General features: G+C 36.8%; 2 protein-coding genes across 2 annotated transcripts; both read left to right on the top strand.

Moving 5' to 3' along the window:
- Nucleotides 1-235: 235 nt before the first annotated feature.
- Nucleotides 236-1889, top strand: LOC108320390 (ISWI chromatin-remodeling complex ATPase CHR17-like). The gene is made up of 5 exons (XM_017551791.2): nt 236-451; nt 535-817; nt 915-988; nt 1097-1317; nt 1505-1889. Exons 1-5 carry the CDS (start codon nt 308-310, stop codon nt 1887-1889), a joined length of 1107 nt encoding a protein of 368 aa, XP_017407280.2. The 5' UTR covers nt 236-307.
- A 746-nt stretch (nt 1890-2635) lies between these two features.
- LOC108320381 (BAG family molecular chaperone regulator 4-like) lies at nt 2636-5952 on the top strand. Its single transcript, XM_017551786.2, has 4 exons — nt 2636-2883; nt 4033-4289; nt 4375-4521; nt 5603-5952. The coding sequence occupies exons 1-4, from the start codon at nt 2724-2726 to the stop codon at nt 5789-5791; spliced, it is 753 nt and encodes a 250-aa protein (XP_017407275.1). The 5' UTR covers nt 2636-2723; the 3' UTR covers nt 5792-5952.
- The last annotated feature ends 6496 nt before the right edge of the window (nt 5953-12448 follow it).

The following is a 12448-nucleotide window of genomic DNA, read 5'->3' as shown; positions in this document are numbered from 1 at the left end:
AGAAGAAAGCATGAAGTAAGCTTATTCATTAGCTTATGCGTAAGTTAATTTTATAGAAGCTCTTTCATATACCCTCTAAAACCTTAATTTAATTTGTGCATAAGTAAATTTTAGTTATGAGAAAATTCATTTCATTTTTTTCTTCTGGAAGTCCTTTTGAAGAAGTTTGACCAGACAGATCCTTTATATCTTATAAATATTGGTTTTGAGGTCTGGCTTATTTAAAATCTGAATCTTAATTTTCTTTCGCTGTTTACGGTTAATGATGTGAATTCACTTGAGAAATTAATGCGGTTCATTTCTTTTGATGTTCCAGAATAATCTTCATGAACTCTGGGCTCTTCTCAACTTTCTTTTACCTGAAATATTTAGTTCTGCTGAAACTTTTGATGAATGGTTTCAAATCTCTGGTGAAAATGACGAACAAGAAGTTGTTCAACAACTGCACAAGGTAAGCCTTTAATCTTCATCTATCTTTAAGGGGCTATTGTGATAACATAATAATAATGATGTTTTTTGTTGTGTATGGTTAAGGTGCTCCGTCCATTTCTCCTTCGAAGGTTGAAGTCAGATGTTGAGAAAGGTTTACCACCAAAAAAGGAAACAATTCTCAAGGTGGGCATGTCACAAATGCAGAAACAGTATTATAAGGCATTACTTCAGAAGGATCTGGAGGTGGTCAATGCAGGTGGAGAACGGAAACGTCTCCTAACTATAGCTATGCAACTACGAAAATGTTGTAATCACCCATATCTCTTTCAAGGCGCTGAACCTGGCCCACCCTTTACAACAGGAGACCATCTAATTACAAATGCTGGTATACCTTGTTTTCTTTAAGAGTACTTTAAAGTCTCTCTTTGGCTGATCAATTAGATCTGAGATAATGACAGTTTACAATATTATTTCACTTGCAGGCAAGATGGTTCTTCTGGATAAGTTACTTCCAAAACTAAAAGAGCGTGATTCCAAGGTCCTTATATTTTCACAGGTCAGTTTTTTGTAAGAAAAAGATTCTTGTAATTACTTAGTATGACTGTTACTTCATTCAACCTGGTGTATTTGTTCCATGTTTTCCTAATTCCTGGCACTTCTCCAGATGACTAGGCTGCTAGACATACTTGAAGATTATCTTATGTTTTGTGGATACCAATATTGTCGCATAGATGGTAATACTGGTGGAGAGGATCGGGATGCTTCCATTGAGAGTTTCAACAAACCAGGAAGTGAAAAGTTTGTCTTCCTGTTATCTACTCGGGCAGGAGGCCTTGGCATTAATCTTGCTACTGCTGATGTTGTCATTCTTTATGACAGCGACTGGTGAGTATTCTAGTTGATTGTCAGCAGCCTTTTGATTAACCAAAGTTATAATTACTCGGCACTTTAATTTACACAACAATAATATGAACATAGATAAAAAACTACCAATGCACGTAAGTTACAAAATTTGCAAATAGACCATATACTAAGCAGTAGTACAAACAATTCTTGCATATTCTAACAAAAGCATTGTCGGCGGAGTCGTGGACCGGATAGAGGATCCCCTGTGGAGGTCGTTTCGTCGTGGCGGCTGGATCGGGGCTCGGCAGTGGCAGCAGTCTCGGAGGCGGCGGCAGCCAGTATCAATCCGGTGCAAACCTCCCGCGCGAGAAGAAGAGAAAGGGAGCTTGGAGCGGCGGCCGGTGGTGGCTTCGTCCATGGGCATCGGAAGTGGAGACGACGCTGGCTGGAGTGCGGTGGCCATTTCCGGTTGGGACGCCGGCGAGCTGCTGGGAGAAGAAAGAGACCCTGGGTCTCTCTTTGGTCTGGCGCGGAGAAGAACGGGAAAATACTGCTGCTGCTGCTTGAATCAACACGTCAGAGTACAACGTGCCACGTCACACACACTGTAACGCCGTTTGACACTATTTAACGAAAATGATCTATTTGTTGCAATTTTCATAAAATTGGGATCCAATTGATATTTTCAGAAAGAAAGGAACGAAATTGAGATTTCATGCGAAAATAGGGACTTAGTGAATGATTAAACCTAAAACCAATTAGAATCTTCCAAATTTTCATTAACTCAAATGTGATTGTACAACCAATAAGAATCACATGTTGTATTCCAATGTGGATTTGAGGTAAAATAACAATATGATTTTCTGGTAAATATTTTTCAAACGATTACTAGGATAACATTGGATTAAATATTTGGAGAAATTTTAAGATCAAAATAAAATTAAAAAAAATATACTTACGAATCTTTAAAAATATTTTCATAAGTAAAAATATTATATAATTGGTATGATTTACGAAATTAACATTTAATAAAAATATTATATAATTGAAAAGTAAATGATAAAAAATTTCATAAGTAAAAAAATTAACTAATAAAATGTATAATTTAGAGTTAAAGCCATAAATATCACATATTTGTTATGGATCACAAGTAATTAATTTAAAAGGCAACTCAGGGAAAGATAAACAAATTGCATAATCTCAAAATTAGTACCAGAAAAAAAATTTAATTTTAAAGATAACTAATAAAATTTGAAAAAGTATAATAGTTTAAGATATAAATATATCATTACAAAAATTGGTTACAAGTAAACAAATTTATTAGATTTATCTGAAATTATAAATAATAACGTGTTGTTGGTGGGGTTAGAGATCAGAAAGAAAGGCAGGAGAAGTTAACGACAGTAACGACGACAACCGTGTTGTCTGTAGGAACAGTTGCAGAGATGGAGTGGGAGATGAGGCCAGGCGGCATGTTCGTGCAGAGACGTGCCGCCACCGAGGATAACGGCGCCATCTACAAGAACATGGTGATGATGATGACGATCACTGTGACGCACTCTTCTTCTCACCACGACCTCTTCTTACCGATGAACTCCACTTTCTGTTAGTATCTTCTCTCTCTTTTTCTCAAATACTTCTCAGCCATTGGATTTTGCACATTCACAGTTTCCAGAAGTCTTCCTGCCTTTTGCCATATGGTCAACACCATACATTATCTCATGTTTTTTATGGATCAATTTTTTCACTGTGGCTCGTTTTATGCATATGTGTTAGGAATTGATTGATTGGTTGAGGAGAGTAGAGATTAAATTCATGCAAAACAAAAAAAGAAAACTAGGTCTTTTCTATGAAATTAACATGTTCTTTGTTTTAGAATAGGCAATTTTTTGAGATCCAAACCAGATGAATTAGGGAAGGAGGTGAATCCACGGGATGAGATTACAGAGTTATAGTTTTTTGAGATTATGCATGTTCTGACGAATTTTACTCTTGTTTTTGTTTAATTATTTCAGTTTTTAATTGTGTTTGCTTGCGAGTTAGTAACTAATTATCTTTGCCATTAGATCAGAATTCTGCTCACGTGGTTAGAATGGCTTTTGATGTGAATAAAAAAACCCTGATGCTGTTACTGGGATTGTGGTTGGTTGACAACTGTTTTTTGGAATCATGTATTTTTATTTGGGTTCTTATCAGTATAGACACAGTTGATATCCAGAGTGACCACTCAGCATATACTCACACAAAAACACTGACAATACTCTATTTTTTTATGAAATTAAGAAGACTGTGTTGATAAACTGGACAGTTCTGGGACCTGAAGATATTATATAATTTCTTTTCGTGATATGTTCTTAACATAACTGATTAATGTTTTGTCCTGTGTTATGGCATTGGTTGTTCCTTAATTTGGAGTATGTTTCAGTAAAACAGTGGTTGTCTTAGAAGTTGCTGCATAAAAGTAATATATGCCCTAGAATATGTTTATGATTTAGTTTAATTAAACACTTATTAATAAGCTTATTTAAATAAGCTGGAGTTTATGGGAAAGGTTATATTCTGCATTGTCATTTCTGATGTAAGTTTTCAATAGGCCAATATTCTGATATAAGCCAAGTTGAGATATTGTGCATAGTCATCAAACTGAAACAAGGAAATTTAATAAGCTCAAATAAGTATGCATAAGCTTTCAATAGGCTTATGTCCTGTTGACATTGGTATGTGTTTTTCTCTTAACCAAGTCTTCGATGGCAGGGGATGTTAAGAAACTGCTTGCAAATAAAACTGGTTTACAGCCTGAAGAGCAGCAACTCTTCTTCCGAGGAGAAGAAAAGTACAATGAAGAGACTTTGTACGTAGAAGGTGTGCTGGACAAATCAAAGCTTTTGCTTTTGGACAATACTGCTAGTGAAGAGTGGAAAATTGAGGAAATTAGAAAACATAATGACATGTTAAAGGCTATTGAAGCTGTTGCTGAAGTCAGAGCAGAGGTGGACGAGCTTGCTGAGAGGGTGAGTTTGTGTTTCCTGTATTATTATCCCTTACCGAGAAATAATAACAGGACCTAAGAATAAGGTATGCATATTTGATTTGCAGGTATTTGTATTGAAAGTAGCTACAGATGGAGGGACCAGGGTTTCTGACAAAGAGTTTTCGACGTGCACGGAGTTGCTTATGAGGCAATTGCTGAAGCTGGATGGTATTCAGGCTGAAGGTGAATCAAAGCTGCAGAGAAAAGCTGAGGTAGAGTATCTACGGTTTTGTAGAAAATTTAACTTTGTATTAATCATTGAGCTTATGTCCATAACCACAAAACAATTCTATTGGTTTGTCATTTGCAATATGTTGGTTAGCACCTATTTCATTTATATTTGGATAAGTTATCATTGGCGCAATATAACTCAATATTTTGTGCCAGCATGTGGATCAAAAAGTTTTTCTTTTCTTACCCTATCCATGTATATGAGACTTTTATTTACTTCCATTTCTAAGATGACTTTTGACACATTCTATCTTGGGTTTAAATTTCTTAGCAAGCACTTTTTATACTCAAAAGCTTCACTAGAAAATTGTGCTGGTTTAGATCCTGATGTAGTCCTGGAAATATATTATGAAAAATCCGGGGTTGTTGCTGGTCAAGTAACAATATTTTTCTCATCAAGGAGAAAAACATTTGATGTGGATTGGGGAAAAAAATTACATCTAGTGATGTTAAAGGATGGTTTTAGGAATGAGTTTAATTGCATACCCGCATGCAACCATTTTAGTTTAAGTTTTATAACCCAAATTTTTATGGTAGTAAAAATAGTGGCTTTACTTCAACCTTCTCTGCTTTTCCCGTCAAGCTTATCTGTATAGGGTACTGTAATATGCCTAATTACCGTGGAAAAATGAGTTCTATGCCAAATCCTTTGTGAATTCTTCTCATATCATCTTAATTTATTGATTTTTATCTATGTTTTGTGTTTAGATCACCTAACCATGTCATCTACTCTCACAATTCTCATAGTTGTTTTTCTGTAAACTAGATCCAATCACATCATCAATATAACTGAAATAATGCATTATGTATAAATGGCGGTTGATGCATGTCGTGGAGTTGAAACTTAATGTGCATTTTTTGTCACTATGAGTATATTTATCAAATACTCTTCTTGCAAACTATCCTTCTACCCTCCTTCTTGGCATGGAGTGAAAAAAATGTATTGTTTTGTGCTTAATGCAAGGTGGTGAGTGATGCATGTCCAGCTTTTATATTTATAATCATCCATAATTTCATTTTCTTTAGAAGCCCTGAAGATAAATTGTTTTCACCTGTCAACAGGTGCGTCGTGTGCAGAACTTTGTTGATACTTTAGATGCTCTGAAGGAAAGAAACTCCAAGCCGGTACCCACCACTGTTAAAACTGTCTCTGTGGGAACCCAGTGGGAGCACTTTGACTCTGGAATGGGGAGCTTGAATGCCCCAACATCATCTGCAAATTTCACTCAAGATTGGGAGCGGCATGATTAGGTCGGAAAACTGTAAAGCATTTATAACAACATACTTTTGAACCTTTATTCTTCAACCAAAGTTGAATGTCTTGTAGTTTCCTGAAGTCAAAATATCTATAAACCTTTAAGGGCCATACTTGAAAGTTAGAATTTGGAAAAGAATGGAAAATCGAGGATCATAATCTGGTTACGTCAATCTGTTCATGAAATTTTTCGAGTGCGTCTATTGTCTGTTCTGATATGCACTTAGATTGTCCATAGCAAGTGAAGTGCATCCATTTTTAATTACTTTACTAACATTCAAGGACTACTTTGAAAAATATAAACACTTTCAAAAATTGAAAAGATAACTTTCTGTAAAAAAATGTCAGCATAAAAAAATTTAAGACAATAACTAAGGTAAACCAACTATTTATGTAATCTACTGTGAACCAACAATTTTTACCATTTTGATTCATATAATTTTGATAATTATATATTATGTACTTCAGTGTGGTACCGATGCTCCAATTAGTGCTTCTCAGATGCTTGCAGAAGTTTGTAGGTTGTATAGACTTTAATGAGAATAAATTTCTTATGATTCGAAATGAAGCTTTTAACAGTCATCTTGTTAAAATTCTCATTGATTATGCCTATTTTCTTCTTTGCAGACTTCTAAAACATAGAGGGACTTACATTTTGGTAATATTATCTTCTATTTATATAAATTAACATCTTGAATTGAATTTAAACTTTTTAAACAGAATTTCATTAGTTTAAAATTATCCAGATCGTAGTGTGAATTATTTACCGTAAGTTAATATGAAACTTGTAAGTTCAATCATTATTATTTTTATGAACTTAAATGATAATCTAGCAATATAATTACTTTTAAGAAACACTAAGAATTATATGTTGCTGTCGGATGTAGTGTTCCTCTTCCCAAGTGCACCTTCCAAACTTCTCTCTTGTCGTTGTATGAAGACTTGGGGTATATCTTTCCTTCTTGTTGCTAGTTTCTTCGTTGTAGCACTTTCAAAGGGGTGTACATGGGTCTCTCATCTTGTAGTTCAGTTGGTAGGGTTCCTTCAACTCGATGTTCTCTTATAGCTAACTTCAGCTGGGAAACATGGAATATAGGGTGTACTCTTAATGTTTCTGATAACTGCAACCGAAAAGCAACATATCCTATTTGTTTTTCTAGTAGGAATGGTTCATAATACCTTGTTGAGAGCTTAGGGTGTAGTGATTTTAAGGAATACCCAATCTCCCTCCTTAATATTGGGCTCCACCCTCTTCTTATTGGCATATTGTGTCATCTGGTCTTGAGCTCTGGCCAGATGATATCTCAATTGCTTCAAAGCCTCATCGCGTGTTTGCAGGTCCTGGGAAACTGCTTCCACCACTATTTCTCTAGGTATGAAGCGTGTCAGTGTGGGAGGGGGTCTTTTTCATACACCGTTTCAAAGGGTGTGCACTTGGATGCTCCTTGGTAACTGGTGTTGTACCAATATTCAGCCCAAGGCAACATCAAACTCCATTTCTTGGGTGTTCGGAACTAAAATGGCGCAAATATGTTCCCAGCACCCTATTCAACACTTCAATCTGCCCATCAATTTCTAGATGATAGGCAGTGCTCATCCTCAGTTGTGTCCCTTGCAAGTGAAAAATCTCCTTCCAAAATCCACTTAAGAGGGTGGAATCTCAGTCACTAACAATGGTTATAGGTATCCCATGAAGTCTAATCACTTCCTTCACAAACACTTCATCTATTGATCTTGTTGTATAAGGTTGTTTAATTGGGATAAAATGTTCATACTTACTAAGTCTGTCCACCACCACTAGTATAGTGTCAAACCCATAAGAGGGTGGAATCTCAGTCACTAACAATGGTTATAGGTATCCCATGAAGTCTAATCACTTCCTTCACAAACACTTCATCTATTGATCTTGTTGTATAAGGTTGTTTAATTGGGATAAAATGTTCATACTTACTAAGTCTGTCCACCACCACTAGTATAGTGTCAAACCCATAAGACTTAGGTAATTTCACTACAAAGTCCATATTAGTCTCCTCCCATATTGCTTTCGGGATGGGTAATGACTGCAAAAGACCTTGGGGAGATGTTGCCAAGTATTTATGTTGTTCACATACTAGGCATGCAGCCACAAAATTTGTAATTGTCTTCTTCATTCTCACCCAATGCAAAGATTGTGCCACTCTCGTATAGGTCCTATAGACCCCTGAATGTCATATTGTGACAGTATTGTGAAATTCTGCCAATAATCTAGGTATCCAAACAGATTGTGCCGATAAAACCAACCTCCCATGCTCCAAGGTATATGCAGAATGAGACTTAGGATTCGCCCTTATTTCCTCCAAAATCTTCTTTAAACTCTCATCTTTTTCCACCTCCGCCATGATTTCTTGAAATTCAGATCAGTATGGAATTCAGATCAGTATGGTCTGGATATCATCTGTAAGACTTTATCTCCTTCCTCCCAGCCTTCTCCTTTTCTTGATAACCCATCAACCACATGATTGGAAGCCCTTGTCCTGTATTTTATTTCAAAGTCATACCCAAGGAACTTAGCTAGCCAATTTTGCTGGCTTTGGGTAGTAATACGTTGTTCCAGTAAATATCTTAAGCTCCTTTGATCAGTAAAAACAATAAATTTCTGACCCAATAAGTATGGCCTCTAATGTTGTATTTCAAGCATAAGCGCCATCAACTCCTTCTCATAGATGGACTTGGTCAGAGAAGATTTAGATAAAGCCTTACTAAAGAAGGCTATAGGTTTTTTTCTCTGCGACAGAACTGCTCCAACTCCAGTACCAGAGGCATCACACTCCACATAGAAGGTTTTATTGAAATCAGGCAGAGCCAATACCGGGGTTGTTGTTACAGCTTCTTTAAGCTTTTGCATGGTTTCTGCTCCTGTTGTGGACCACTTAAACATTCCTTTTTTCAGCAGGTCAGTCAGAGGTCTAGCCATCCTCCCATAATCTCTAATAAATCTTCTATAATACTCATCCAGTCCAAGGAAACCTCGCAGCTCCTTGATATTTTTGGGCTCTGGCCATTCCAAAACAGCTGTAATCTTTTCTCTGTCCATCTTAACCCCTTCTGCAGATATTTTGTGCCCCAAATATCTCACTTGTTTCTTGGCAAATTCACATTTCTTCTTATTGGCAAAAGAGTTTATGCTCAACCGACACTTGTAAGACCTACACTAGATGTTGTAAGTGCTCCTCCCATGTTTTGCTATAAACAAGTATATCATTAAATAATACCAATACAAATCTCCTCAAAAAGGGTCTTAAAACTGAATTCATCATGTCTTGGAAGGTGGCTGGGGCATTTGTTAGCCCAAAAGGCATAACAAGAAATTAATAATGCCCTTAATGAGTCCTAAAGGCAATCTTAGGAATATCTTCACTCTTCATCCTTATTTGATGATACCCATCCTTCAAATCCACCTTTGAAAAATAAGATGCTCATTGGAGTTCATTCAGCAACTCCTCAATGATTGGGATAGGATATTTGTCAGTCACTGTCACTTTATTTAATGCCCTATAATCCACACAAAACCTCCAACTCTCATCCTTCTTTTTCACCAATATTACAAGGCTAGAATAAGGGCTATTACTGGGCCTAATAATGCCCAGATTCAACATCTCCTCCACTTGTCTCTCTATTTTAGTTTTCATCCCATGGGGGTAACGGTATGGCCTCACGTTTATAGGTTCACTGCCTTCTTTCAATGGAATTCTATGATCTACTCTCCTCTTAGACGGAAATCCCTAGGGGTCCTTAAATACTCCCTCAAAATCACTTAGAATTCGCTCCAACTCTGCCTCCTCATCCTAAGATAAGCCATTCCCTTATGTCTCCCCTTCCATAAATTCAGTTTGCTCAAACTCCAAACTAACGTCATGACTTCAATTCCCTTTTCCTTTAGGAGTGCTTCTGGAGTCACCACTCTACGTGTCAAAGCTGGATCCCCCTTGATCTCTGCCTCTTTCCCTTCTTGCTCAATCTTCATGATGAGTTGCCTCTAGTCCACTTTAATTTCTCCTAGGGAAGCCAACCATGTGACTTTCAGTATCACATTCACACCTCTCAACTCAAAGAGATATAGTTTATCTTTGACTTCCAGATCCTCCAACTTTACTAGAACTCCAATACAACATCCCCTGACCATCTTCTTTTGTTCATCGCCTAGGCAGACTTTATAAGGAGGCATGTCAATACTCTTTAGCCCCAACCCCTCCACCAAGCTATGACTTGCCCCGAGGTCAATCAATACCAAAACTCTCCTTCAACCAATATCATCACACCCATGTTCCTCTCTACACATCTATGGCCTGGACTATAAGGCTCGCCACAATGGAAACATCGCCCCTTTTTCATGTCTTTCGATATACTCTGAATATGGTAGTGTTCTTACTCCCCTTCCTTGGGCGTTTCCTCTCCCGTTACTACCTACTCTGGAGTTTAAGTTATTGGAAACAATGTCTTTCTTCACCCCTTGCCCTCCCTTGGCGTTCACAGACCCTTCTGACGACCCTCGATATGTTTTTCGTTCTCGCAACGGTCCCAAAACTCGAGGAGTACCTTCCTCATGTCGCCCCTCCTCTTCCTACCATTCCACCATTCCCTTGCGATAGCAGCCCAACTTGTTTGACATCTCGAGCTCGTTCCATTGTCGTCAACAAGTCGCGTGGGTTGTGTGGTCTCACCATATTGCGTAGTCCCTCCTACAATCCAGCAAAAAAGTATCCCAAAAGTTGCTCTTCACTTACTCCTGATGCTTGCGCCACAAGGATTTCGATCTGTTGGATGTACTCGCCGACCCTCCCTTTCTGTTGCACGGCAGCCAGTTTCTAAAAAACGATGCCCTTATTCAGTCTGCCAAACCTCCGCGTCAGCGTATCGGTGAACAGCTTCTAAGTTAGATGCCTGATTTTCTTCCGCCAAAAGCGAAACTAGTAACTAGCACCTCCCTCCATACAGATATAAACAAGCTTCATCTTCTCCTTCTTCATCACGCTTTGGAGGTCGAAGAACTTCTCAGCCTTTGTGATCCAGCCATAGGATCTGCACCTTCAAATATAGGTAGTTCAACGTGCTTCATCTAACTATGTTGCACTTCGTCTCAATCATCTTCTGATTCATCCTCTGAGCTCTCTAGTGGTCGTCGCTCGCGTTCGGCATTGACAAAATCGCGACTTCCTTCGGAGCTCCAATCCTAGTTCCTAGAGCGTCGTCCAAGAGCGCGGCTAAACGACTAGAGTTCGTGAGTCACCGCTCGCATCTTCGCCTTCAATTCTTCCACCGTCGACTCAATCTCCATCACTCGTCCCTCCATTCTTCTTCTCCACTGCTCTCTCCTCGCTCTTCTTCCCTCCGATACAAATCCAATAGGTCAGACCAAATCTATTAGGTTCCTTTATTCAGGGAACCAAAACAGATTTATCTCTTCTCACTCACACTCTAAACATATTTATCTCTTCTCACTCACACTCTAAACAGTAGAAGATAAAATGTATGTATATGTATTTTATTCAATCTGTAATGTATAGAAAGAAGAAATACAAGTAAGTGTTCCCCCCAAGGAAGTCTCCCTTCCTCCACTGGAAAAGATGTCCAATGTGTACCCAAGCAAAAAAATATCTGATAACCCTCTCTCCCTCTATTCTGTTTCTTATTTATACTCTCTCTCTCTACTAACAAACTAACCTCCTTTCCCACCTTTAATTTCATCTCCTTTTTTCCTTCTCACATATATACCTTTAACTTCTTAACATTATCACCATTTGTGTCTATTGTTTGAAATAGTATTTTAGCTTTTTTATGCAGGGTGCAGTTAATAATAATGGGATGTAGGAAGAAATAAGTTCTATTTAGCTAGATTGAGATTTCAAACAATCTATTTTTCGATATCTCGTCAAAGATGAAAGTTGATCATGAAAATAATAAATGATCAATTTAGAAACTTAGAAAGGATGTAAATAATTTAAAGTTTAGAAAGTTGAAATTTTACAATGTGTAAAGAATAAATTGTTCTAAATCTATTTATAGTCTTTTTCAAAGAACGTGTTCATTTCTATTTAATTTAAAATTTATTCTCTAAACTTCAAAGATCATGTCTTACGAAGAGCCAATAAGTGTATTGGAATATTGAGTTTTGTGAGTTCAAAGTGGGTGATATTTGAAAAGGAACTAAACTTCACCTTCATGCTATTATAGACAAAAAAAAAAGTGTCTTGTAGACTTAAGAGGATTGTTGAACTCTATAACTTTACATTGTAGGAAAATTATTTACATCTTATTTAAAGTACTCAAGGGCGTTATAATAAAGTCAATGACTTAGAAAACTCACAAAGAGTAGTAGGAAAAAATTGAAGATAAATAAATCAAAATTTGAGATATGGAGTAGGATTTAGAATATATTATAATTAAATTAAAAAAGAGTACATCATAACCTATAAAATAAATGTATGTACCTATCCTAATTAAAATGAAAAGAGAAAATAAAATTCTATAACAGAATTGAATTATTAGTTGTAGCCAAATGTTTAGTTAATTTCTTGCATAAATTGTAATAAATAAAATAATACAATAATGATTAAAAAATGCATCTTATTAAGATTGAGTACATTAATGGTTAGATGTAATTAGGTTTGATAATA

This window comes from Vigna angularis, chromosome 2, assembly GCF_016808095.1.
Source record: "Vigna angularis cultivar LongXiaoDou No.4 chromosome 2, ASM1680809v1, whole genome shotgun sequence".
In the NCBI taxonomy this organism is placed as follows: domain Eukaryota; kingdom Viridiplantae; phylum Streptophyta; class Magnoliopsida; order Fabales; family Fabaceae; genus Vigna; species Vigna angularis.
Note: the sequence above shows the minus strand (reverse complement) of the source record. Positions and strands in the feature narration are given on the sequence as shown.

Coding starts and splice junctions, on each gene's coding strand:
- LOC108320381 (XM_017551786.2), top strand. CDS start 2,724: ATGGAGTGGGAGATGAGGCCAGGCGGCATGTTCGTGCAGAGACGTGCC. Junction 4,290..4,374: donor TGGACGAGCTTGCTGAGAGG/GTGAGTTTGTGT, acceptor TTTGATTTGCAG/GTATTTGTATTGAAAGTAGC. Junction 4,522..5,602: donor AGCTGCAGAGAAAAGCTGAG/GTAGAGTATCTA, acceptor ACCTGTCAACAG/GTGCGTCGTGTGCAGAACTT.
- LOC108320390 (XM_017551791.2), top strand. CDS start 308: ATGTTCCAGAATAATCTTCATGAACTCTGGGCTCTTCTCAACTTTCTT. Junction 452..534: donor TTGTTCAACAACTGCACAAG/GTAAGCCTTTAA, acceptor TGTATGGTTAAG/GTGCTCCGTCCATTTCTCCT. Junction 989..1,096: donor AGGTCCTTATATTTTCACAG/GTCAGTTTTTTG, acceptor GCACTTCTCCAG/ATGACTAGGCTGCTAGACAT.